This window comes from Prunus mume, linkage group LG6 (assembly GCF_029339155.1).
Source record: "Prunus mume cultivar Tortuosa linkage group LG6, ASM2933915v1, whole genome shotgun sequence".
Lineage (NCBI taxonomy): Eukaryota > Viridiplantae > Streptophyta > Magnoliopsida > Rosales > Rosaceae > Prunus > Prunus mume.
In genome coordinates, this window is record NC_142703.1 from 11,184,550 (window position 1) to 11,208,303 (window position 23,754).

Below are 23,754 nucleotides of genomic sequence, written 5' to 3' on the forward strand. Positions count from 1 at the left end.
ATGCTTTTGCTGATAAGGATCATGCCAATTGGCCTCCAATGAATTATAAAAAGTAATATACATCTCAAACATGCTTAAATTCCAATCCAACATAAAGAACTCAAATTGTTCAAAAATCAGATTTTGGAAGAAACAGGTGGGTGTTTCCCATACTCGTATGTATGCCTGCTCCATCATCACTGAAACCTATTGTTGAATTTACTCCCAGGACTCACAACACAATAAGAACTTCAAATTAAAGAAAAAAAATAGTCTTATTGGTGGCTAATCCCCAAAGACAGATTTGTGAATGACAAGCTCAGACATCAATAACCCTAGCAACCACCCTAAAGATAACCAGGATAGAAATATTTGTTTAGGGCTGGGAAGAAAGAACAGTCTAAATAGAAATGTGAAACTTGAGTAATAGAGAGAGATCATCCGGCACAACACGAGAGATTCATCCGACTTTTCCTTGAGTCTGCCCCATTTTTCACCAGGTTTACTCTATTGACAGATAACTCGGCCTTGTAGGAATCGGAATTGAGGACTTTCCTGCTGACATTGTTGTAAATCTCCTGGATAACCATCTCGAAAGCCGTTTGAACGTTGGTAGCATTCAGTGCAGAAGTCTCCATGAAGAATAGGCCTTCTTCTTCTGCAAGGCTTTTGCCATCTTCCACGCTCACATCCCTGATATCCTCCAAATCACACTTATTTCCTACCAACATCCTTGCTACTGTTGTTTCGCAATGAGCTGCATAATCATTCAATTAAGCATTAACTATCTGACCTTTAATATATTGGAGATATGAACATAAATTCTTCTTATCAATTCCAGGGATGGTAACTAGATGATAAAAAATAAGCATAATAAAAAAAATTAAAATAAAAAGCTGAGCAAACACAAATCATAATGAAACTACAAAGATTACCATGTTGACATAAACCTTATATATTCAGTACTACGGCTCGTCACCTCTCACTCAGAACTTTGTTGTGCCTTTGTTCCATTGATATTTATATGCCTTAGTTAAGTAAAAAGAAGAACACCTAAGCTAATGCAATGCAATAATAAAACAGTGTATGCCTTCCCTGGTGATTGCGTATGTCAACAATAACATGAGCATGTTATCATCAAGAGGTATCCTATTTCATAGCATGCTTGTGAAATTACCAATTAATGGGTTTTCCAAACTCAATGGACTTGCGTAATAAGTATTACCAACCCAAAAAGTTTAAACAAATAAATGCAAACCAAGGGGTGGATACAACATGCTTTCTAAGCAATTGTATAAATTAAGTATTAGCCACTTAATTAATACAAGTTCATCTATTATGTGCACACACAGAAATGCTACGAATTTGCATTTGTTGGATGGAATATTCTAGGCAAGCCTATCAAACACTAGAAAAGGAAATTATTTCATCCTCTTACATAAAAAGACATCACCTTGATGGTTCTAAGGTATGCTTAAGTTCTAACATTTATGAAAAGATGACAACTAGTTTGGAAACAGTTGCCTTTCAATACGAATAAACAAACTCCATGTTAGGCAGCCCACAAATCATAAAACCCTGAATTAGTACTTCAACGCTTTACCTAACCTCATAAATGTTCAACCAAAAAAGCATCCAAATTTTAGTCCATAAGAAGATCAATATAAAACACATTCCCTCTTGACTCTGGCACTACTATCAGCCACAAAAGTAGTAGCTGTTCCTCATTTGGGATTTTCTGCACCCAGTTATTACAAGTTGTAACCAATGACCATTATCACCACCTATTGAGCACCCACATTAATCACCCATAAGAACCATCCATGAACACCACCAACAAGAAGTCAGGCTTTATTATCAGCAAAGCTGTATCCGGGGAAGCACATGTCCCCAACAAATTAGAAGCCTTTCTGTTCCCATTTATACAAAAGAAGTAAACAAGCAACATACAGACAACAAATTGTCGTTTCCTTATTTAATTGCATCATGTACAATCAGAACCAGAGCAACTGTGAAAAAAAGTTAGTGGACGTGTAACAAACCAAATAAAGCATCCAACAATTCGCAAACCAAAGACAAACATAGCTAAAAAGAATCGATCTGTTACTGAAAATTGCATATCATCCAATCCAAAACCCACAAACATCTCTTCGTTTTCCCCGCATTTTCTCACCAACTAAACATAAAACGAGAAAGAAAAAATCAATCTTAACAAAAGGGGCAATAAAAAACTTACTGGTAAGCTCATCGAGCCAGCGCTTGACACTCTCAAAGGTGGTCTTCCTACTGATATCATAGACAATAAGAGCACCAACAGCGCCTCTATAGTAAGCAGAGGTCACAGCCCTGAAGCGTTCTTGACCAGCAGTGTCCCAGATCTGGGCCTTCACCATTTTTCCATCGATTTCCAATTCCTGGGTCAGAAACTCAACCCCAATTGTGGCTTTGTTGTTGGGGTCGAACTCGTTTCGAGCGAACCGCGAGAGCAGGTTCGACTTGCCCACTGCCGAGTCTCCTATCAGCACCACCTTGAACAAGTACTCTTCTCCTCCTACCTCTTCCTCCATTGGCCCGCTCTCTCTCTCTCTCTCTCTCTCTCAGAGTCTTCGAGACTGTGAATGCTTGGCCTTCTTATGATAAGGAGAGGTTTTGTGTGTCTGTATGTGAGAGAGTGGAACTTTGGGTTAGTATTATAGCGCAGGAAGCTTTGGACAAAGCTGCGTAATTGGCGGGTTAAAAAAAATTTGGTGATTTTTTTTCTCTTTTTGGATCTTTTTTATGGGTTTTGGGCTGGGCCTTAAACTCAGTGAGTTGAGTGGGTTGTGGGCGACTCTCTGGTGAGTGAAAATATTTTATGTGATCGTCACATAAAAACGTAATGATATGAAGCCTAATATAAATGGACTGTAACATTACTTGACGTCGTGTTGATCATCCATTAACTTTTCTTCGATGCGGGTGTTTGTTTGAGTTAAAAGTCTGATAAGTGGCTTTTCTTGGCATGCGGATACAGGTTGCCTTTTTAACTATTGATATTCAAAGTCCAGACAGCTAGTTGTGGAGAATATTTAGCATGTCCCTTGGTTTAATGGTAACGTATATGATCATCATGTGGATCATTTTGATGAAAAAAGAACACAATTGCATTAGAAGGAAAAAAAAAATCATGAACAAAAAATAGAAAGAAAACGGTGTCTCAAACATTATCCTAGCTGCACTTGACCATCACTGTCAAATTTCTCTTTGAAGTAATTATATATTGTTCCAAGAAAGTATGCTTTACGATGCTTAGAAAGGGGTTTTGAGGTGCGCATCCCAAGGACAAATCTTACATAATCATTTCATTTTATTTCTTTAGATCAATCTATCAAATAGTGATACTATAATATATGTGATTGAAAATCTTAAAAAGTGATTTTTGGGTCATGATAACATTTTATGCATTTTCACTTGGTTTCTTAGTAAGGATTCGACGTATTTATAATAAAAACGCTTATAAGCAGAATGTGTGATTGGGAAAATACATTTCTTGTTGAGCGTCGAATTAGGAATTTAAATAAACAAAAAACAAAGATACACATTCGATCTCAGAAATGGAAGTAAATGGAAAAATAATATGAACTTTCTTTCCCTTGATATATATTTTATTTTTGTCTATATACCTTTCTGGCAGTTCACAAGTAGAATCTTTCCAAGGAGAGAAGACCCATAAAGCAATTGAGAAGTCAATAATCAGTAATGCAAGCCCAAAAAGTTGACCATGAAATGATCAGACATTTCCTCCGGCAGACCCGTGCTTCAGTTTAATGGAGACACTTTCTTTTCTTATGATTTTCCAAAAGCAATTACACTGTAGCACGTTTAAGCTTTTTGTAAAAGTGATTTTCTAGTGCATTGTTCAACTAATCTAATACAATCAGATGTTTGTCAGTGCAGTGTAATCTTCTGTCTGCTTGCTCCTATTTCTGTGTAGTGGGTATTGAGTGTAACAAAACAGGAACCAAGAAAAAATCTTGTCTCCTTCTAGAAGCAATGCTTCTTCTTTCTTTTCGGCGGTGGAAAGTGGTGAAAACCAACAAAGTCAAAATTGTCGGCAATGTAATGGTTTCTTCATCCACATCCACTACTTGTCTGCTTGGTGGCTAATAAAAACAGCCTCGCAAAATGAATCTTTCATCTCATGCAATGCAAGTGAGCTGAGCCACAATGAAGATTATTAACTTGGCATGCCATATTCTTCTCTTGCTAGTTCTGATCTTCTTCTCTTGTTGTAGTGCAGAATCTCAAGACCCTTTGGGAGATTTCTGCAACGAAGATAGTACTAAAATAAGTAATGCTAGCCAAATATCAGCAAATATTGATACTTTATTGGCTCAATTGGTGCCCAAAACTGCTTCACTTGGTTTTTTTGCTACTTCCTATGGCAAAGGCCAAGACCGAGTCTTTGGCCTGGCTCAATGCAGAGGGGATGTTGTGGGCAGCAAAGACTGCTCTAGTTGCATCCAAGACGCTGCAAAGCAAATCCGCAAGCGCTGTCCAGACCAGGCAGATGCTCGAATTTGGTACGACTATTGCTTCTTGAGGTACAACAACAAGAGCTTCATTGGGAAAGTTGATACATCTTATGGTATATTGTACGGGAATGTCGATAATGTGACCGATCCCGAGAGCTTCAACAAAGAACTAGGAGATCTGGTGGACAAGATTGAGGCACAAGCTGTTGTGCCAAAGAATGGAGGACTTGGGAAAGGTGAGACCAAGCTGTCACCATTTTTGACACTATATGCTTTGGTGCAGTGCACAAGGGACTTGTCTCAGCTAGACTGTTCTCAGTGCTTGGCCATTGCAGTGGGAAATTTCGGAACCTTTTGTGACAACCGCAAGGGTTGTAGAGTTCTATATAGCAGCTGTTATGTCAGATATGAGCTCTATCCATTTTTCTTCCCTCTTGATTCAAACAATACCCTGCCTGTGGCTGATAATACTTTAATGGCTGTAGTTTATGATCCATAGATTATGTATTCATAGTATATACTGGTTCAAAATAAGCCACAGCCAAAATAAGACAATCCAAAGGAAGATGCGGCACAACAAATTCCATTAACATGTATACGTGTGTGTTTTCTATGATAAAATTACAGCTTTGATAAGTATGCATCTTGTATCTTTTGATAATAATGATTTCATTTGACTTTGCTAAAAAGCGATGCAATTATAGAGATGGGTTTACTTGTGATTGGAAAACCAATATAAGAATAATTGGTTGTGAGGTCATTTTCATCTCATTGAAGTGGGATCTCAGCCTCTCACTGATGGAACCAATTGCCCCTTTAAGACGAGAAAAACTTAGTTGCAAAGGGAATAGCACTATTTTGCTATTCCCGACCAATAATGCAATGCCACGTGGAATTGCTGTCACACGTGTCACAATGTTATTGGTCGAAGATAGCAAAATAGTGTTATCCTTTCATGAAAGTCTTTCTCCTTAAAACACAACCATTTTGTTCAAATGTCCGCCAAAGCCAGTGGAATGCCATGTTATGGTGGAAATGGGTTTAAAGTGGGGCAAAGTGCAAGAAATTGTGTAAAGTTGGAATTATAATGTTGGGTCAATTTTATAATGGTTGACGTCAACATCCACTAAAGATTTTATAGACTAATATTCAAAGACAGTTCCAATGGCCCTGCCAAACTTCAAAGAAAGAATACAGAAATTTTGTAAGGCTGCCATTCTGATTATAAATTTCCTTATTCATTTACATGTATTTATTGTTTGTACTCAATGTATATCTACAATTTTGTCACCCTTTGAGTCATTTACATGTTTGCACTAAGAGTTTGGCTAGTAGTTGGCTTTGCCATAGCTTCTGGGGAAGGGGATAACATCTCTTACATCAGTCAGGCCAGTGGAAAACAGAACCATAAGATCAAACTCAAGACTGAATCCAGAGTGCTTAACAGTTCCATGCCGGCGAAGATCCAAGTACCATTCGTACTGCTCTCTTGCTAAGCCTAATTCCTTAACCCTGCAAACAAGAAACAGCAAATATGAGATTTATGTTTCCATGTTCACAAGAAAGTAAGAACAGCCTTTTGGCCATGAGACTATGAATGCAAGTTAAAGACCTTGTAGTTAGAATAGTGATGCGCTCCTCATTTTGGCTACCAGAAATCAACTTTCCAGCCTGCAAACAAAAATGTCTTTCAGCTTGAAAACCAGTTTAAAATAAATGTGGGATTTATAGGGATGGAGAAGTTCTGGTACAATGGTCTTTCATGGTTTCTTTTGAAAAGCAACTACGAACTTACCTTCGGCACAACGATATCAAATGCTGCAACTGTCTTTCCATCATCATTCAGCCTTACATAAAATGGCTTGGCTTCTTTTGGATAATTGTATATGATTACAGGCTTCTTGTAGATCTCATCAGCCAAATAACTGCGATGCATGAAAAAATAGTTAGGAACCACCACAACAGCTGGATGTCCTTACCACATAACTGTGATATTGGCCTACGTAGATCATTATCACAATGTTTATATGCATACCTCAGATCTGCTTCTGTTAATGCAGCACCCCACTCTATTTTTGTATCAATTTTCTTCTCTGTAACCTGGCAGATTAAGATCAACAAAACTTCATAAATAATATTTGTGGAGAAAGAAACAATTGTCAGAATTACATCAAGGACCATTTTATGCAACCAACCTTCTTTATAGCATCTAATGCTTCAGTGTAGGAAATTCTTTCAAAGGAACTTGATAATCACCGAATGAAGATGATCAGCTCTGGTTTTGTCGATTCGTTGAGAAACAAATTTCATATCTTCAGGACAGTTTTCTAATACCCATTTGCAGAGGAACTTGAGAAAGTCATCTGCACAATTGATTGCATCCTGGAAGCTCCATAGGATATGGTTAGGTTTGATTAAAAGTACGTAACTCACAGGATCACATCAAACTATAGGAATCAAAGATAACAATTCAAAATGACAGATGATCTTCAAGAAATTTGTGTGCTTATAATCTGTATTAGACCAAAATTCAATCATGCCAAAAGCATTAGCTTATACCTCTAATTGTGAAAATGCCAATTCCACTTCAAACATCCACATCTCTGCAGCATGTTTCGGGGACTCCTCTTTATCTGCTTGAAATCTGGGACCAAAGGAGTAAACATTTCCAAGGGCACAAGCATAGCTCTCCAGATGCATTCGACCAGAACCGGTTAGATAAGTTGGGCTGGAGAAGAAATCCTCATAAGATTTAACATTGTCAACCTTTTTAGAAGTTTTTGGTTTTGTTTTTTCTCTTGCTTCCAACTGTGATGCTAATTCATTTGCTTTCCTTAAATCCTGCACTGCAGCATCCAATGCTTCCTTATTGCTATCAGTCCTCTTCAGTTCCTCTACCAAGTTACTTTTCTCCTTCACAGCAGCCTTAATAACATCTAGACTAACACCTTCAAGTTCAGCAATGGCCTTATGATGAGGCTCCTCCTTTCCACCTGCTTTGCCAAAAAGACTAGTAACCTGGAACTTTTCACCGAATCCTTTACAGTCTGTGGTCGTTAGAATCGGTACTTGCACACTAAGGAAACCATGGTTTTGACAAAATGTCTGAGCTGCGAAATCCAGTGCATTGCGGATTCGCATAACAGTTGCCACCTATATAAAGCAGAACATGTGTTAGACCCCCAAAACTTCAGCTACAAACCAACAATGTATACCAATGGATTATGTCAAACACTTGCCTTCCACAACAGATCATAGTTAAAAAATTTAAAGAAAGACAACCAAGTAACAAAGAGAGATACAAATTACCGTGGTTGTTCGAGCACGAATGTGGCAAAAATCCCTTAACTTATCCAACGGCACACGTTTTTTCGCTAATGAATACTTGCTGTAATCTACTGTTCCAATATGATGTATTTTATCCACTCTCAGCCCGATAACATTTGTGCCATGTACCAAAGACTGCTGGAGCAAACCTTCCACTATGATACAAGTTCCAGTATGCAAGAGCTGGCTTGGTGGAGCTAGTGAGGATTCAACAACCACCTGAGAGAGACATTCAAAATGTGCCATATGAAATTTCACTATTGCCAATACAATTTCGTTATAATTTTATTTTTTTTGGAGAATCCCCCAGAATAAGATTTGTATACATATCAAATTTATAATTATTCTCATTTACCTGAAGAGTTGCAACACAAGAACCATCACTGACTTTCAAGAAGACAGTGGAAGGAGGAGGGGGCTTATGAACCGCAGCCTCCAGCTTTTCGCGAAGAGGGTAATGGCCGACGGTTCCTCCCAAGACCTTCACAATTGCTCTTAAAAATGGTATCCGAGACTGAAGAATTTCGACACAGCTGACATCTGATCTGGGTTCAGGTTCATCCGGCCCATGATCACCAACTATAAGGGGCACAGGCTCTTTTCTGACCTCCTTGGAGGACTTCACCCACCCTCCAACCACAACTCTCTCACCAGCCAATTCTAGGCCACCATCCCTTCTCTCCAATATGGTTTTCAAGAGAACCCGGTTCGAGTACTTGAAAGTGGTCAATTGGGTTGAGACAGTAGCTGGCATTGCTTGTTCAGATTCCATTTTCAGAGAAAGAAAGATTGAGAGCTAAAAGAATGAAATGGTTATTGGGTTGCAGAGCTGAAATGAGATTAGAATGGTGAAGATGGATTTGGACATGGTTGTTGGAGGTGATATAAGAGAAGAGGTTTGGATGCTTTGCTTGGGAGGGTCATGAGTCTGAGGTTTTGAGTTTAGGAGAGGTTGGCATGAAGGAAAGGGATTGTCTCTCAGATTTGAATTGTGCAGGTTTTTTTAGATTGCAGAGAGAGGCAGAGAGGTGTGGGAGGCAAGGTATGGTATTCTTCAAAGTTGGGCATTCGCGGGAATTCTCAAACTTTCTATAACCGACTTTAACCGTTTTCCAAATTTTTGGTCACTTGTTAAAAGGAAACCTTAGTTGAAAGGAACATTTGTTTACTAATTTGCTTAAGACAACCAAAGATTGTATTTACGTCCAAAATAATTGAAGGTCTAATTTTCAAAACTTACACAATATAGATTAGTGAAAGTCGTTTACCATGCAATGTTGATGTAGTGAGTGTTGAAGAATGCACACAGTCCCACATAAAAAACTTAACAAAATAGAAAGTCTCATATAATGAATCCACTCTTAATAACATCAAGTCATTTTGTATAAAACCCCACACTTGCAAAACAAGTGGTTAAGTTGGGAACAATAACGATGTTCTAGTAGTGGGCTAAGTCCGTTCCTCTAAAATCTTAATATGGTATCAAACGGGCCGGTTGACTTGGTCCTATTAAATTCAAATCAAACAAAACCCCAAATTGAACCAAAATCAAACAAACCCCATATTTTTAATATATTTTTTTATTTAAAAATGACCTATGTGGAATTGATTACACGTGTGGCCCACTAAATGGTGGTCCTACGTGAGGAGTATTGAAGAATACACACGTGAGGAGGAGTACTACTAAAAAGTGGCCTTTTGTATAAAACCCTGCACCTACTAAACATGTGATTAAGTTAAAGATAATCGATGTTGCTAGTAGTGAGCTAAGAGTCTGTCCTTTTGAAATCTTAATAGTGAGCCTAAAAGTAAATTGTATATACATCAGTAGTGGATAACTGTCAACCGCTGACAACATTTCTCTAATGAAGAGTATGGATGCCTCGTGCCAACGCAAATCTCGAAGTATACATAATAATAGGACTTCTGCCAGCACACCAAAGGAAAAAAAAAAAAACACCTAGTGAAGATGCTGCTTCTAAAATGTACATTTATACTAGTGGGGAAAAAGTTTATGCAAGAAGCAAATCTAGAAACACCATTTCCCAAGTCTGTAACTTTTTGTTTCAAAATTGGTTCTTTGAGAATTGTACATTCAGTCAACATGTTTTATTTTACTTTCTTGTTGGGAAAATTCTGGTTCCTTCTGTGCCTTGGGGTCCAATAAAAAAAGAAAGAAAAAAGAGACCTGGTAAATGTGTAAACCACATGATTGGCATTAGAGTCCAGAGACAATACTGTGGGGTAAGATTTTTGCCACCACGCTTCTAAAGACAAACAAATGATTTGCCAACTTAAAATCCCCCTTTTACCCTTGAAATATAATGTTTGATTATCATAGTTTACGGGCATCTTGGTCATTCTACAAAAGATTCCCTTATATAAGGACCAAATCTTAGGTGTGTCTCCTCTGAGTCTCTGAGTCAGTGCTGCAGCCTATCACTTGTAGTAGCTGAGTAGCTTAGCTGCTTGCGAAACCTCTCCCTCTCCTTCCTCTCTCTTATCCTTCTAATATATTGACCACAAATATTTCATCTCTCCAATTCAAAGTTATTCCAAAACCAAAGGAAAAAAAAAGAGAGAAGAAGAAATGGCCAAATCTACAACAACACCTAAATTACTCTTACTATTCTTCATATTAATCTTTGCAGCATATGTTTTACAAGGTTAACCATTGCTAGCTCTTTCCTTCTTACCCTTTTCTTTCTTTAAATCTTCCACATATACACACACACACACACACACATTTCTTCTTAGCTCTAATCTTTCATTATATGCACTTTTTTTTCACCAAATTTTGCTGTCTTTTGAAAAGTATATATGTTGCATATGTCTCTCTCACTGTTGGGTATTTTCCAAATTTGTTTGGATTCAAATGGGAGCCAATTGTCCAAAATTTTCTTCCCTTTTCTTTTCTTTTCTTTTCTTTTCTCCCAACCACCAAATCACCAAGCACTGATAGAGCATTATGTATGCCAACTTGCCAAGTTTGTTTTGAAAATGGCAACATTTTGATTCTATGTTAATTTTTGCTGCAGGATCCAGAACCCAAGTAGCAGCACTTCCACACCAGCAAAGGGTCTATGATTCTTCTCCACCACAAGAAGAACAACAACTTAAGCAGGTGAAGAATTTATTGACAAGCATATGCAAATTAACATTTTTCTGCAATTCTGCTGATAATTGCTTATCATTTTGAGGGTATAGAGCAGGAAGGAAACCATGAACTACGCAAGGAGATTGATGATTGGATCCACAGCACCAACATGCACTTTTAATGAGTGCAGAGGGTGCAAGTTCAAGTGCAGAGCAGAGCAAGTGCCAGTGGAGGGAAACGACCCAATTAATAGTGCCTACCACTACAGATGTGTGTGCCATAGGTAAAAAATTATCTGATAGAGATAATTTCATCATCATCACATTGTGAGTTTGAGAGTCCCATTTTTGCTGGTATGGCCAGAATTAAGTTAGTGGGGGGAGGAGGGTGTCTTAATTTGGATGTTGTAGTGTATGCTCTGAATTTTTCAATGATGAAAAGGCTCATGAATTTTTGTTAACCTCCTTCCTTCTTCCTCCTCCTGTTTTTTTTTTTTTTGGGGTATCATTGTATTTCTGTTTCTCTTTGTGTTAAGCTGCCATACTCAGAACTCTGAAGTACTACTCAAGCAACGACCCAATAATATCCCGGAAGAGACAAGGAATATAGTTGTTCATTTCTTTCTATTTTCTGGTTCATGTTTTGTTTGTATTTCCCATATGTTGATGCTACATGGTAAGTTGCCATTTTATATATCATTAAACCTTCCAACTTTATATTCTCCCCCACTGTGGGATTCTAGGCAAAAGAGTCTTAGCTTCACGAGTTTTTAACGTTAATGGTAGAGCACTTATCTTGTATTAAATTTTAGCAAGAATTCAATTTTCATCCCCATATAGCCAAGAATCAGATTGCAGTCCAAGGGGGTAACATTAGTGTACATGGTAAATTCCTTTTAAAATTTTACTTGGCAAATACAATCAACAAAGAGAGCCTAAATCCTGGTTTCTTTTATGACAAATAGTTCATGAGATTTGCGAAATTATCATCTTTGGTTATTTATGTATTTTTCTGATATTATTAGTTTTTTATGTTACACCTCACACATTAATTTTGTCATGTCGTAAAGTTCCTTCAAATTTTATGTTAAATTGCTGACGTGGCATGTATGTGGTGCCCGTATATCCAATGAGATAATGACATGTAAATCTAAATAAATAATTTTAAATTATTTAACATTTAAAATCTAAAAAAATAATTTAAAAAAACTCATGCTCTCTCTCTCTCTCTCTCTCTCTCCAGACCACCCCAAGACCAACGTTACCAACGCCATCATACAACTACTCCCATCCCCACCCGAGATCTACCCCAACCCCAACCAAGACCCATCCCCATTTCCTACCCATAGTATTCTTTTTTTGTTTTCTAATAATTTTTTAAATTTTAAAAATATTGTTTAATCCATGTGGCATTCATGTCAACAATCTAACATAAATTTTTAACTGAATCTAACGGCATGATCAAATTTATGTGTGAGATGTAACATAAAAGACCAATAATGTCAACAAAAAAAAAAACATAAAAAACCAAACGTGTTAATTTTGTGAACCTTAGAAATCATTTGTGATTAAAATCCTTTAAAAAAAAAATTTATTTAAACGGGTTTTGAGTTTTGGGCATTGAAAGGCAGGAGAGGCTGTCTGCAAATATACATATGTTAAATGACAGTGGTCCTAAAATTGGGGCAAAAGTCATGAAGGGTTCACATGGGAAATCTGTTAGTATCCTTTTCAACTGCACAAAATAACAAAACTGGATTCAATAATAAGGCACGAGATGCTAAAGGGGCTTGGAGGACCCATTTTGCACTGTGTACTACACAAGCATATATGCTTGCCTTGATGATTTGATGCACTTGTTGTCCTTCTTGCTGTTGTTATTACTGCACCAGTTTCTTCTTTTGGGCTATTTTTCCATGAACTGCCCGTTTTGGGTGATTCTCGGCTGCCTCGGCAAATATTGCATGCACATCAATGAATGAATCTTTATTTACCACTGATATTGATCTCACATTCAGTATGGTCACATCCTTTACTTTTCTTTGTCCAATATCCTCTAAAATTTTAAATTTACTTTTCTTTCACTGTTTCGCAACAACATTCAATTCGAACTATCCGAAGAGGTTTCAAATTCAAAAGCACCTCTGTTTTGAACTAAAAAAAGAAAACATCTTTCTGCCATGCACATTTTAATTGAAGATGAAAATTTAAAGAAATCTAGGCCCAATGCATGCATGGTAATAGAGTATGAAAGGAAATATCGAGAGGAGAGAAGACTTTTTTGGGACAAAGCGATATTCTAATTGTTCTAATGTGTAAAGAGAGAAGAGGGATCAAATTCGAGGTGCAATGCGCAATGAGAGGCACAACAAAAGATATTTATTTGTGGAGATAAAGTAAAGACTTTAAATTTTCATGTGGGCCTGGCCAAACAGTGAATCACTTTCAGCTTTGGGCAAGCATATAGATTGGAGCTTGGCTCTTTTCTTTACAACGCAAGTGATTGGGCCAGATAAGACTTGGCACGGAAGTCAAAAGTCTGCAAAACCCTTCCTCCCAAATTCCCAATACCAGCCCAAACAAGATAGTTGTATTATTTGATTGATCATTCATTAGGACAAATCGTGCTATGTGTCAATCAACGACTAATCGTCCAAAGCGAGCTCAACATTCCTTCTTGTAGGACAACTTTTGTTATTGGAAGAAGTTATAATTGATATGTCTAGTTTGATTATCAACATATGATTGCACTCTTGTTTGTATTTTAGTTCATCGAGTTGTGCATAATAGGGGCTACCTACTTGAAGAACGTGTCAAGGCCAAGACAGTCTAAAAAGGGAAAATTATTATTTTCACTTAAACAAATCAATTTTAGGTGCATAATCATGAGTACCCTTCGTACCGAAGAGAAATTCTGTTATGCGAATGTAATGTTCTTTTCTTTCTATCTCTCTTCTCATGTGATTACCGATAATATTCACTTGTGACACGCAAATTTGTTCTTTTCTCTCTATTTCTCTCCTCATGTGATTACTGACAATAATCACCCGTGACATGCAGACGTTTCTCCTCAACACCGTTCTAGTACTACTACTGTGGTTTCACAAGTACCGACCCAAACTCTGTGGGAGTCAAAGTCTCCTATATTTGGATTTCATACCACGCTTTTAACTGCTAACTTTGTTATAAAGCGAAAATCAGCCACACATTCCGATCCCAATACCAATTTTTGAAAACTTTGATGATGATGATGATGTTAATTCGTTTGCTTTCGGTATATTTGATGGTGACGGTGACCCAAAAGTTTTATATTTTCCCTAAAGGTATATGACAATGACCAAAAGGGCAAGGTTTTGTGAAAAAGCCAGAGACCAGTGATTAATTTGTCAAAGGGCTCACAGTTTTGATGCATTTTCTTCCATGAACATGTGAATCCTTATCTCTCCATAGATTCTTTTTAATCTGGTCCATTCCGTATCTCTGCATATTCAAATACAACATGAATGCATGATTGATGATTGTGTTGGGATATAAGTCTATAATTGACTCTCTTTTTTTCAGTGTTTATCTGAATCATGCTGGCAAATATTTTTGAATTCTGATCTCTAGATCCTACTCTTCCAGAGAAGAAGCTTCCACCGGGAAATCATGAAAATAAACTAATTGGGTTGACTGTCGGAAAATAAAAACCGATAATCAAATTTAAACTCGTCATTTTTTCTTCATTAGATTGTTTTACCACTCTACACTGTCACATGAAAATAAACAACCTAGCAATAATTTTTCTTCTTCTTCTATCCACTCTCTTACTTTTCTTACCGAATATATTGTCTAGAAAAGAACAAGATAATTTCTCAATAATATGGGATTAACTGTTGTATTATATATAATATATCTCTCTATCTATCATAGTGATTTCATTTCCAAGGTGACCAATGTATTAGCAACATAGAAAAAGTATCATTGGTTTGGTAATAGGTTTGCTTTGGGCCTTTAGTCAACTTGTTCTTTTGGTCAACTTTATTACCCCAAAAAACGATAATCATTGTCTTAGGGAGGGGTGTTTAATTAGCATGCCTAATACGCATGGATTAATTGATTAATGACCCCAAAAATACAGAGAGAAAATGACACTTTGGATAGCTAGAGGAAGCATCATATATTACATTATTATATATAGTCTCGTTGGAAACGCGATTCTATTTTTTTTTATTATCTTCCAACCAATACATATAAACTATTACACATATAATATGTTGTAGGGTTTATAAATTCTTGCAGATAAAATTGAATTGAATAAACAATCTAAAGCGAAGATTCAGTTGCGACTAAATAAGATCTGCACTTTGTTTCTCTATCACTAGAATGATTTACCTTTGGACGAAGAATGAAGTATTTACACTTTGTAATATCACATTGATAAGACGTATGATTTTACCGTTACATGCAATAATTCTATGGATCATTCCATGTATTGGCATAAGTTCACAAGCATTCAAACCCTGAGCATGTCTTGCGTCTTCATCAAAGTCAAGTTTGGGAGATTCGTCTTCTATTCTTTTCTTTCACATGCCTTTCTTTTTTCAGAGTCTCATCACAATTGTCTTGTGAAGTCACCAAATCATGCTAGTTTGGTGTGTTTACATCATGCCATTGATGTTAGTTTTGGCCATGTATTACAGGTTCATGTATTGATGGTTAGGTATTTAAATAAGAGATCGATAGTGTATATTGCGTGTGGGCATGCGACACTAACTTTTATCGTTGGCCCATTAGTAAGTCTCACATACATTAATTTTGAAAATACATTTGAGTATTGTAGTACGAAAGGCATCATAATTTGAATAAAAACGTGTTAATCACGCACAATTAACACTTGCATAGTTTGTCATAGGGGTGGGTACGGTCCGGTTCTCACTGCAAACTAGAACTAGAATTATTCATCTGGTATGGTTCGGTCCGATTTGGATGAAAAAATCATGCAATTTGATTTGCCTATAAGTCGGTTCGGTTTCCGATTTTCGACTGGAAATGTTTTTTGAGTGAATAATTATTTTTTTACATAACCAACTAAAAATTTATTTTTTGGACTTAAAAACCACAAATGGCCCAATTTCATGCAAAATGAGGTGATTGAGCTTAGAAAATGTGATTTGGATTTGGGCTTGAGAAAAGATTAGTTATGGGTTTAGAAATTTAGCATTGAGGCTAAATATTTTATTAAAAAAATTAAAAAATACATGCCCGGTCCAATTTTTTCGCTACAAGAATTGGAATCGAAATCAAACCAAACCGATCCAATCCAATTTTTGGTCAACTCAGTCCGATTTGTAATCAACCCAGTTTTTTTTTTTTTTTTAGTTTAATTCGACTCGGTTTTCGATTTAAATGCCCAGGCCTCGTTTGCCATGTCATAGGATCGTAGCTTTATAAAGCTTGGGGAAGAAAAAGAAAATTGGACATGAAGGTGATTTTATGATAAGTTTGATGTGCTTGCTAACCGAATTGACTGGAACTCCTAATGGTGACATGGCAGGCTCAAATGTCTCGTGCTGTCGCTAACACGTTGGACAGGATGTGTGAGAGGACGAGCCAAGTTTCTAGGAGAAAAAAAGTAAACTATATAATTAATTAAAACCAGGCGAGAATCCATGAGAATTATTTAATAGAATTTAAAGTTGAAATTCACCCCTTCCAAATTATTATTATTTTTTTCCACAGTGAAATTTCTATATTTTTATGTTTTTTTTTTTCTTCTAAAAATTCAAACGTGAGAATTGGTGTATGTCTAAATCCCAAATTAATTTTCCCTATCTAAACGCACCGTAACACCCAATCTTTTGCATCAAATAAGAAAAATAAAAAAGACTCAATCTTTTCTTATCATGAATTCTATTTATATTAGAAAATGCCCTGAGGCCCTGACCAAGAGTAATTGCACACAGCACAGCCTTTTCTGGTCTTTGGGCCTAAGGTCTTAGCTGTCTCTCACCTCGTTCTTATCCCTCTTGCCCCTCCTCCTCCTCTTCAAATTGGTTCTCTTGCTTTGTCATTCTCAAGAGATCTCTTTGTTTGTCTGGTTAAGAGAGAGAGAGAGAGAGAGAGAGAGAGAGCACTAGAAAATGACTGGGTTTGCAGAAGGTGAAAGCGTTACTCTTGATCTTCTCAAGAAGAAAATGGCGGAGTTTGCCAAAGAAAGAGACTGGGATCAGTTCCACAGCCCCAGAAACCTTCTCTTAGCTCTGGTTTGTTCATCTTTCAAAACCCATAAACATGTCTTCTTGTCTTCTCTCATGTCATTTTGTGTTTGGCCTTTACTGTTTGATAGGTGTTTTTCTTTATTAATAATTTGTGTGATCCATGAAATAGGGAAGATCCAAATAAATTTGTTAGATTCTGTGCTATTCCCATATTTTCTTTCACTTTCATCATGGGCTTGTGAAGATTTGACCGAAATAAACATAGCTGACTTACTCTAGCTGGATTGTTAAACAAATGGGTTTGCATGCGTTGCCAGTGGGCTTCTTATTTTTGTATGTTTTCAATTCTTTTTAACCTTCTTCTTATTAAAACCCAAGTTAAGATTTTAAAGTTTTTAACTTTTGGCCTGAGTATTAGTGAATCATGTTTAACCAGAGGTCAAACTTGACTTGCTTTGCAAACAGATGTTCCTTTTTGTTTTTGTCATGGTATTGAGGCGAATGTCTTAGCAGCCCGCATTTCTGTGTTTTCTTGCCCCCTTGTGCTTTTTTTGTGCTTTTTAAATTGTCGTCATTCGCAGAAAGTTAAAACAATCAGAAGGCTAAATTTTTTTTGTTAATGTTGAGTTGGATGTAATAAAGTTCTGGCCTTTCTGATGAAATCTCAGGTGGGTGAAGTTGGAGAGCTATCTGAGATATTCCAATGGAAAGGGGAGGTTCCAAAGGGACTCCCTGACTGGAAAGAGGAGGAGAAAGAACACCTGGGGGAAGAGCTTTCTGATGTTCTGCTTTATTTGGTCAGGCTTTCTGACATCTGTGGTGTTGATCTTGGCAAAGCTGCTCTTCGCAAGGTTGGGCTCAATGCCATCAAGTACCCTGTTAAGCAGAGCCAAATGAATATCACAAGCAACAACACCATCAACAGTGATGAAAATGCACAGAGGGTTTAACTTTCTTTGCTTGGAAACACCCACCACCACGGGTTTTTCTTTGCTGAACTGTTAATACTATATTTGGGTGTTTATGGGATATGTGGCTTGGGCCTTAGGATAGCAGCCTTTTAGGGATGGTTTTCATTTCATGAGTCAGAGACTAGTAATGGTGTGGGCAATTGATTCTCAGAGATTTCTTACTGTTTTGGCTTCTGAATCAAATCCCTCTGACAGTTGTGAGATATGGTGTGATTCTATAATAATATTTTCCCTGTTTCTTCATAGATATTTGTGACCTGCCCTTTTAACCATTGTGTACTGGTTTTACTTTCCAAGGGTCACCATGATCTGTTAGGAATTTGAAAATACTTGACTGAAACAATTTATGCAGAATCTGCATGAACTGAACTGAATATTTGAACTGGTCAATCGACAGTGTTTACCAACTGCGCTAGACGATTCGTCTAGCGGTGTTTGTCTCCACTTGGCTCACTTTAGTCTAGTCTAGTGGCGGTGTTTGTCTCTATCATTGTAGTTTTATTGTTAGGTAAGTTGCTAAAATTCTATTGTTTGTAAAGAAAAAATCATATCGCTTGGTATGGTATCTTATCAACAACTTGTTGATAAGATTATGAGTTGTCATGGATGTGATTAAATTCCACAACATTAATACATTCGTACGTAAATCATTAATTGCGTGATTCTTGATTGAACGTGTGATTCAAATTTATTATTTGATACATAAATCTCAAGCATATGTACTTAAATCTGTTGTAACTGTAATTAATTTCAATCAAAACTGGCATATTTGCTTGATAATACGTTTCGAATTGACATGAGACTCTGATTAGCATGGTGACTTGTTAGGTAAGCAGGCAATAATAGCACACAGTGGCACTGTCCAGCTGGGTCCTATAGCCTTGCTTGGCAAAACCAGTAACATTTGAATTCTTGTATCTCCCTGCTTTCTTAATATTGAAAAAAAATTACCACAAAGTCGTGTAGTGCCTAAACAATGTAAGTTACGTATCAACTTTTCAGGAAGAAAGAAAATTTTGGATAGAAAGTGTTGGATTAAAGTCATAAACAGTGGGACTAATGCACGTAAACTTATCCCATCACAGACTTGATATATCTTGTATAACCTAATGTTCAAAAAGTAAAGGGAAGCTTTCTCCATGCACTGAGAATACTACTAAGAGCTTCTACAATCGTACTTCCTATTTTTAAGTCAAATTCTAGCTAAAAGCACACGAAAGTTAGTTTAGGAGTTCAATATAAAAGTTGAACTTCAATCACACTCTCTAGTTTAGGGAGTTATAAATATTATAATTCTTTTTTAGTTCAATATAATAGTCATCTCTATTTTAAAAATATGTTAACGTCGATTAGAAGTTTAAAATATACATAAAATAAAACAGCATTAAATTATAGGGAGTCATTAAGAGTCTTTATTTTCTTTTCATATTTAAGTCTCTCTATTTTAAGAGGTGATAGGGAGCATGATTGGAGTTATATTTTTCCAATTCTTCCTTAAAATTTGTTTAAGGAGATAATTTAAAAAGTTTATTGTGAATGCTCTAAGTTCGATCGTCCATATCCAAGTGGGTGACATCCAATCACCAATACCCAACTTCTTGCTACATCAACGATTGAAGTCAATCATGGTCGGTAAGTGACTCATCCAAGCACATTAAATGTGAAAAAAGAAAACAAAGAGGGAAGGAAAACATTAGAGGATATATAGACATGCGCTAAAGCTGTCTGCAAAAGGGCAAATAATATGCATGTTTGTGGGACCAAAGCTTATAACATACCAGAAAAGCTTGACTATGTGAAAGAGGCAGCTCAACAAAAGTGAAGGTAACTTAACATAAGATTTTAATGCAGGATAAGTTAGGTGTGCATAATTGTACGCATAAAACCATTGGCACCTATCCTTTTCCCTTTGCTGAATAGTGTGTGACCACAATCACCCATTTGTCTATAGTGGGGTATTTCGAGATGTTCGTATTGAGTACATGAAAAAGAAAAAGAAAGAAAGGATCTCTGAGTTTTGTATTGAGATGATTTTTTTTTTTTTGGGTATATATCTCGCAGCAATGAATCACGTAATCAGTACATGATGAGAGTCAAATATAAGAGCGTATTATGCAACAACTATATATGAGAACAAATTGACTGCAATAAGTGTATACACCTCATAATATGAGAAAAACTTGTATACCATAAGAATAGATAACTCTGTTTTGCTATCATCAATAAAGAAATCAATCATGTTTCGCTATTCGTAATAAGAATTTTACATGACGTAGCGTGATTGGATGAAAAGAGCAAAATAATGTTATTTTAATCCCGTCACATGTACATTTTTCTCCGGAAGTAGGTAAGTTTTTCCTCAATTCGTGTACAAGAATTTTGGTTGAGATGGTCAAATTCAGTTGCCCCCCTATCTGATTGTCAACAACTCATTGCCAGCCCTTCAAAGACGTCATGCGACTGACGTCAGTATATAACTTGCTATAAGCTTTTAGGCAATATGTGTAACACAAGTGAAGTTGGTTGCAAGTAAACTGGTTAATTAAAATTTAACTGTGGTTAGTAGTTGTAAATAAATCAAAACAGCCTTGTAGTATTCTCTCGAGTCTAAAAACCGGGAGGTTCCAAAATAGCCAATGGGGTCATGGGCTTCATGTTCTTCTTTTCATCTTTTAGGTCTTGCCAATATTGTCAAATGGGCTGTTTTCCTCCCATAGTTATCCCTCTCAGCTCAAAATTATTTGGATTGGGCTTTTGAAGACTTAATGAGTTGTGGATAACTTGTTGTAGAGAACGACCATTGGGCTTGTTCAATTAGACCTGACAAAATCATATAGGACATGATCAGGTACATAATGTGCAAACAAAATTATTAACAAGTCATGTTAGTGTAGTGTTTTTTTTTTATGAAACACGATAATAACTTGTTATACTATTGTATTTGATATCATTTGGTAAACATTTATATCTTGGAATTTTGTTGAACAAAAAATAGAATAGAGAGGTAAACGGGTGAATACATGACATGAAAGATTTATGAATGAATTCAAGATTTGTTATCTCATGTTTGCTTCTTTACATTTCTTCAAACAACAAGGAGAACCATTCAATCAAATGAAATTGAGCATTTTCTATAGAAACAAGTGTCTTTGCAAACTCAAGTTCCTCCAAGAGTTGGGGGAAGGCGGATTAGGAACATATCGATAATTGGTATTTACATGAGATTTCATTCTTAAACAAGATTAGTTGATCCACGATTTATGTTTCGTCTTTCGTTTCCTTTTCGTTTGTTTCGAGAAATATATCGATCAATTCCGATTCCTTCTTTTTTATTGATTCTTTTCCGATTGAGATGTATGGATCCATGGGTCTATGTGTCTATATAGATCATGTTCATGGATTAATGAAAATGTGCAAAAGCTCTATTTGCCTCTGCCATTCTATGAGTCTCTTCCTTTTTGCGTATGGAGTGAGGAATCTCTTTTCGACTCGACTTTCCCACTCCAGCTTGTTGCTTTTCTTTCACATTTAAAGTAGTTTCACTTCAGCCACTCGAATTTTCAATATTCCTTTTTATTTCTCATCAAACGAATGACATCTTCTTCTAGAAAATCCTAGCTATTCTTAGCATGAGATTCTTAGCATGATATTGGGGAATCTCATTGCTATTACTCAAACAAGCATGAAACGAATTTTCAACGTGCTTGGAGAGCCTATTGATAATTTAGGTCCTGTAGATACTTGCACAACATCTTCCTATTCATAGATCTGCACCTGCCTTTATACAGTTAGATACAAAATTATCTATTTTTGAAACAGGAATTAAAGTAGTAGACCTTTTAGCCCTTTATCGCCGTGGAGGAAAAATAGGACTATTCGAGGGGGCTGGAGTGGGTAAAACAATACTCATTATGGAATTGATCAACAACATTGCCAAAGCTCATGGGGTGTATTCCGTATTTGGTAGAGTAGGTGAGCGTACTCGTGAAGGAAATGATCTTTGCATGGAAATGAAAGAATCTGGAGTAATTAATGAACAAAATATTGCAGAATCAAAAGTGGCTCTAGTCTACAGTCAAATGAATGAACCGCCAGGAGCTCCTATGAGAGTTGGTTTAACCGCCCTAACTATGGCGGAATATTTCCGAGATGTTAATGAACAAGATGTACTTCTATTTATCGACAATATCTTCCATTTTGTCCAAGTAGGATCCGAAGTATCCGCTTTATTGGATAGAATGCCCTCCGCTGTGGGTTATCAACCTACACCCTCCATTCTAATAGCTCCGAATAAATTAAATACATGCATTAAGATACGAAGGCTTCTTATTCCACAACAACGAAAGCACTTTTTCACTCTTTCATATACTAGGGGATTTCACTTGGAAAAGAAAATGTTCCATACTAATGGATTCAGGTCCATAACCATGGGTTCCAATGTACGAGATCTTGTAGCACTTACCAATGAGGCCTTATCGATTAGTATTACACAGAAGAAATCAATTATAGACACTAATATAATTAGATATGCTCTTCATAGACAAACTTGGGATTTGCGATCCCAAGTAAGATCGGTTCAGATCATGGGATCCTTTTCTATCGATAGGAAGGGTGTTGCACAAAATGTACTTCTAAGTAATTGCTCCATAGATCCTATATCTATCTATATGAAGAAGAAATCATGTAACGAATGGGATTCTTATTTGTACAAATGGTACTTGAACTTGGAACGAGCATGAAGAAATTAACGATACTTCTTTATCTTTTGAGTTGTTTTGCCGGATCGGTCGCTCAAGACTTTGGTCTCTACCTCGACCCAATGAAAAAATGGGATCACTTCTTATGGACTCGTTGAGAATGATTCTGATCTAGTTCATGGCCTATTAGAAGTAGAAGGTGCTCCGTGGGATCCTCACGGACAGAAAAAGATTGCGAGTCAGTTTGATAATGATCGAGTGACATTGCTTCTTTGGCCCGAACCATGGAATCCCTTAGATATGATGCAAAATGGATCTTGTTCTATCGTTGATCAGAGATTTATTATGAACAATACGAATCGGAGTTTGAAGAAGAGGAAGGAGTCCTCGACCCGCAACGGATAGAAGAGGATTTATTCAATCACATAGTTTGGGCTCCTAGAATATGGCGCCCTTGGGGCTTTCTATTTGATTGTATCAAAATGCCCAATGAATTGGGAAATTACCTATTCAAAGCAATTTACGTGAAGGACTGTCTTTAATAGAATATATCATTTCTTGTTATGGAGCCCGAAAGGGAGTTGTGGATACTGCTGTACGAACATCAGATGCTGGATATCTTTCACGCATACTTGTTGAAGTAGTTCAACACATTGTTGTACGTAGAACAAATTGTGGCACCATCCGAGGCATTTCTGTGAGTCCTCGAAATGGGAATGATGCCGGAAAGAATTTTTATACAAACATTGATTGGCCGTGTATTAGCAGACGATATATATATATATATATATATATATATATATAGCCCACGATGCATTGCCGTTAGAAATCAAGATATTGGTATTGGACTTGTCAATCGATTCACCCTTCAAACACAACAAATATCTATACGAACCCCCTTTACTTGTAAGAGGACACGATAAGTTAAGGGTGTAATTTGAATTTAGGATAATTTTATACTGCAAGAAAC

The 23,754-nt window shown here is 36.7% G+C and overlaps 5 protein-coding genes across 5 annotated transcripts; 3 read left to right on the plus strand and 2 right to left on the minus strand.

Moving 5' to 3' along the window:
• Positions 1–4: 4 nt before the first annotated feature.
• RABA5B (RAB GTPase homolog A5B) lies at positions 5–2,650 on the minus strand. The gene is made up of 2 exons (XM_008246507.3): positions 2,216–2,650; positions 5–736 (listed from the first exon to the last, which is right to left on the minus strand). Exons 1-2 carry the CDS (start codon positions 2,544–2,546, stop codon positions 417–419), a joined length of 651 nt encoding a protein of 216 aa, XP_008244729.3. The 5' UTR covers positions 2,547–2,650; the 3' UTR covers positions 5–416.
• A 1,484-nt stretch (positions 2,651–4,134) lies between these two features.
• Positions 4,135–5,129, plus strand: LOC103342823 (receptor-like protein kinase-related family protein). Its single transcript, XM_008246482.2, has one exon. The coding sequence runs from the start codon at positions 4,186–4,188 to the stop codon at positions 4,990–4,992; it is 807 nt and encodes a 268-aa protein (XP_008244704.1). The 5' UTR covers positions 4,135–4,185; the 3' UTR covers positions 4,993–5,129.
• A 564-nt stretch (positions 5,130–5,693) lies between these two features.
• NS2 (asparaginyl-tRNA synthetase 2) lies at positions 5,694–8,698 on the minus strand. Its single transcript, XM_008246483.2, is given in 9 exon segments — positions 5,694–6,005; positions 6,106–6,164; positions 6,289–6,418; positions 6,529–6,593; positions 6,689–6,739; positions 6,741–6,875; positions 7,053–7,646; positions 7,803–8,039; positions 8,176–8,698. Coding segments are annotated over 9 exon segments (1,872 nt in total). The 5' UTR covers positions 8,593–8,698; the 3' UTR covers positions 5,694–5,821.
• Positions 8,699–10,273: 1,575 nt separating this feature from the next.
• On the plus strand, positions 10,274–11,377 carry STOMAGEN (stomagen). Its single transcript, XM_008246484.2, has 3 exons — positions 10,274–10,486; positions 10,859–10,944; positions 11,028–11,377. Exons 1-3 carry the CDS (start codon positions 10,411–10,413, stop codon positions 11,202–11,204), a joined length of 339 nt encoding a protein of 112 aa, XP_008244706.2. The 5' UTR covers positions 10,274–10,410; the 3' UTR covers positions 11,205–11,377.
• Positions 11,378–16,839: 5,462 nt separating this feature from the next.
• Positions 16,840–18,332, plus strand: LOC103342826 (uncharacterized). The gene is made up of 2 exons (XM_008246485.3): positions 16,840–17,161; positions 17,785–18,332. Exons 1-2 carry the CDS (start codon positions 17,039–17,041, stop codon positions 18,064–18,066), a joined length of 405 nt encoding a protein of 134 aa, XP_008244707.1. The 5' UTR covers positions 16,840–17,038; the 3' UTR covers positions 18,067–18,332.
• Positions 18,333–23,754: the final 5,422 nt, after the last annotated feature.

What these genes read in the sequence shown, in the direction of transcription:
- RABA5B (XM_008246507.3), bottom strand. Translation starts at nt 2,546, where the DNA reads ATGGAGGAAGAGGTAGGAGGAGAAGAGTACTTGTTCAAGGTGGTGCTG. An exon ending in CTGGCTCGATGAGCTTACCA is followed by an intron (nt 737 to 2,215) that starts GTAAGTTTTTTA and finishes ATGATTATGCAG; the next exon opens with CTCATTGCGAAACAACAGTA.
- STOMAGEN (XM_008246484.2), top strand. Translation starts at nt 10,411, where the DNA reads ATGGCCAAATCTACAACAACACCTAAATTACTCTTACTATTCTTCATA. An exon ending in TGCAGCATATGTTTTACAAG is followed by an intron (nt 10,487 to 10,858) that starts GTTAACCATTGC and finishes TTTTTGCTGCAG; the next exon opens with GATCCAGAACCCAAGTAGCA. An exon ending in AAGAACAACAACTTAAGCAG is followed by an intron (nt 10,945 to 11,027) that starts GTGAAGAATTTA and finishes TTGAGGGTATAG; the next exon opens with AGCAGGAAGGAAACCATGAA.
- LOC103342826 (XM_008246485.3), top strand. Translation starts at nt 17,039, where the DNA reads ATGACTGGGTTTGCAGAAGGTGAAAGCGTTACTCTTGATCTTCTCAAG. An exon ending in GAAACCTTCTCTTAGCTCTG is followed by an intron (nt 17,162 to 17,784) that starts GTTTGTTCATCT and finishes ATGAAATCTCAG; the next exon opens with GTGGGTGAAGTTGGAGAGCT.
- LOC103342823 (XM_008246482.2), top strand. Translation starts at nt 4,186, where the DNA reads ATGAAGATTATTAACTTGGCATGCCATATTCTTCTCTTGCTAGTTCTG.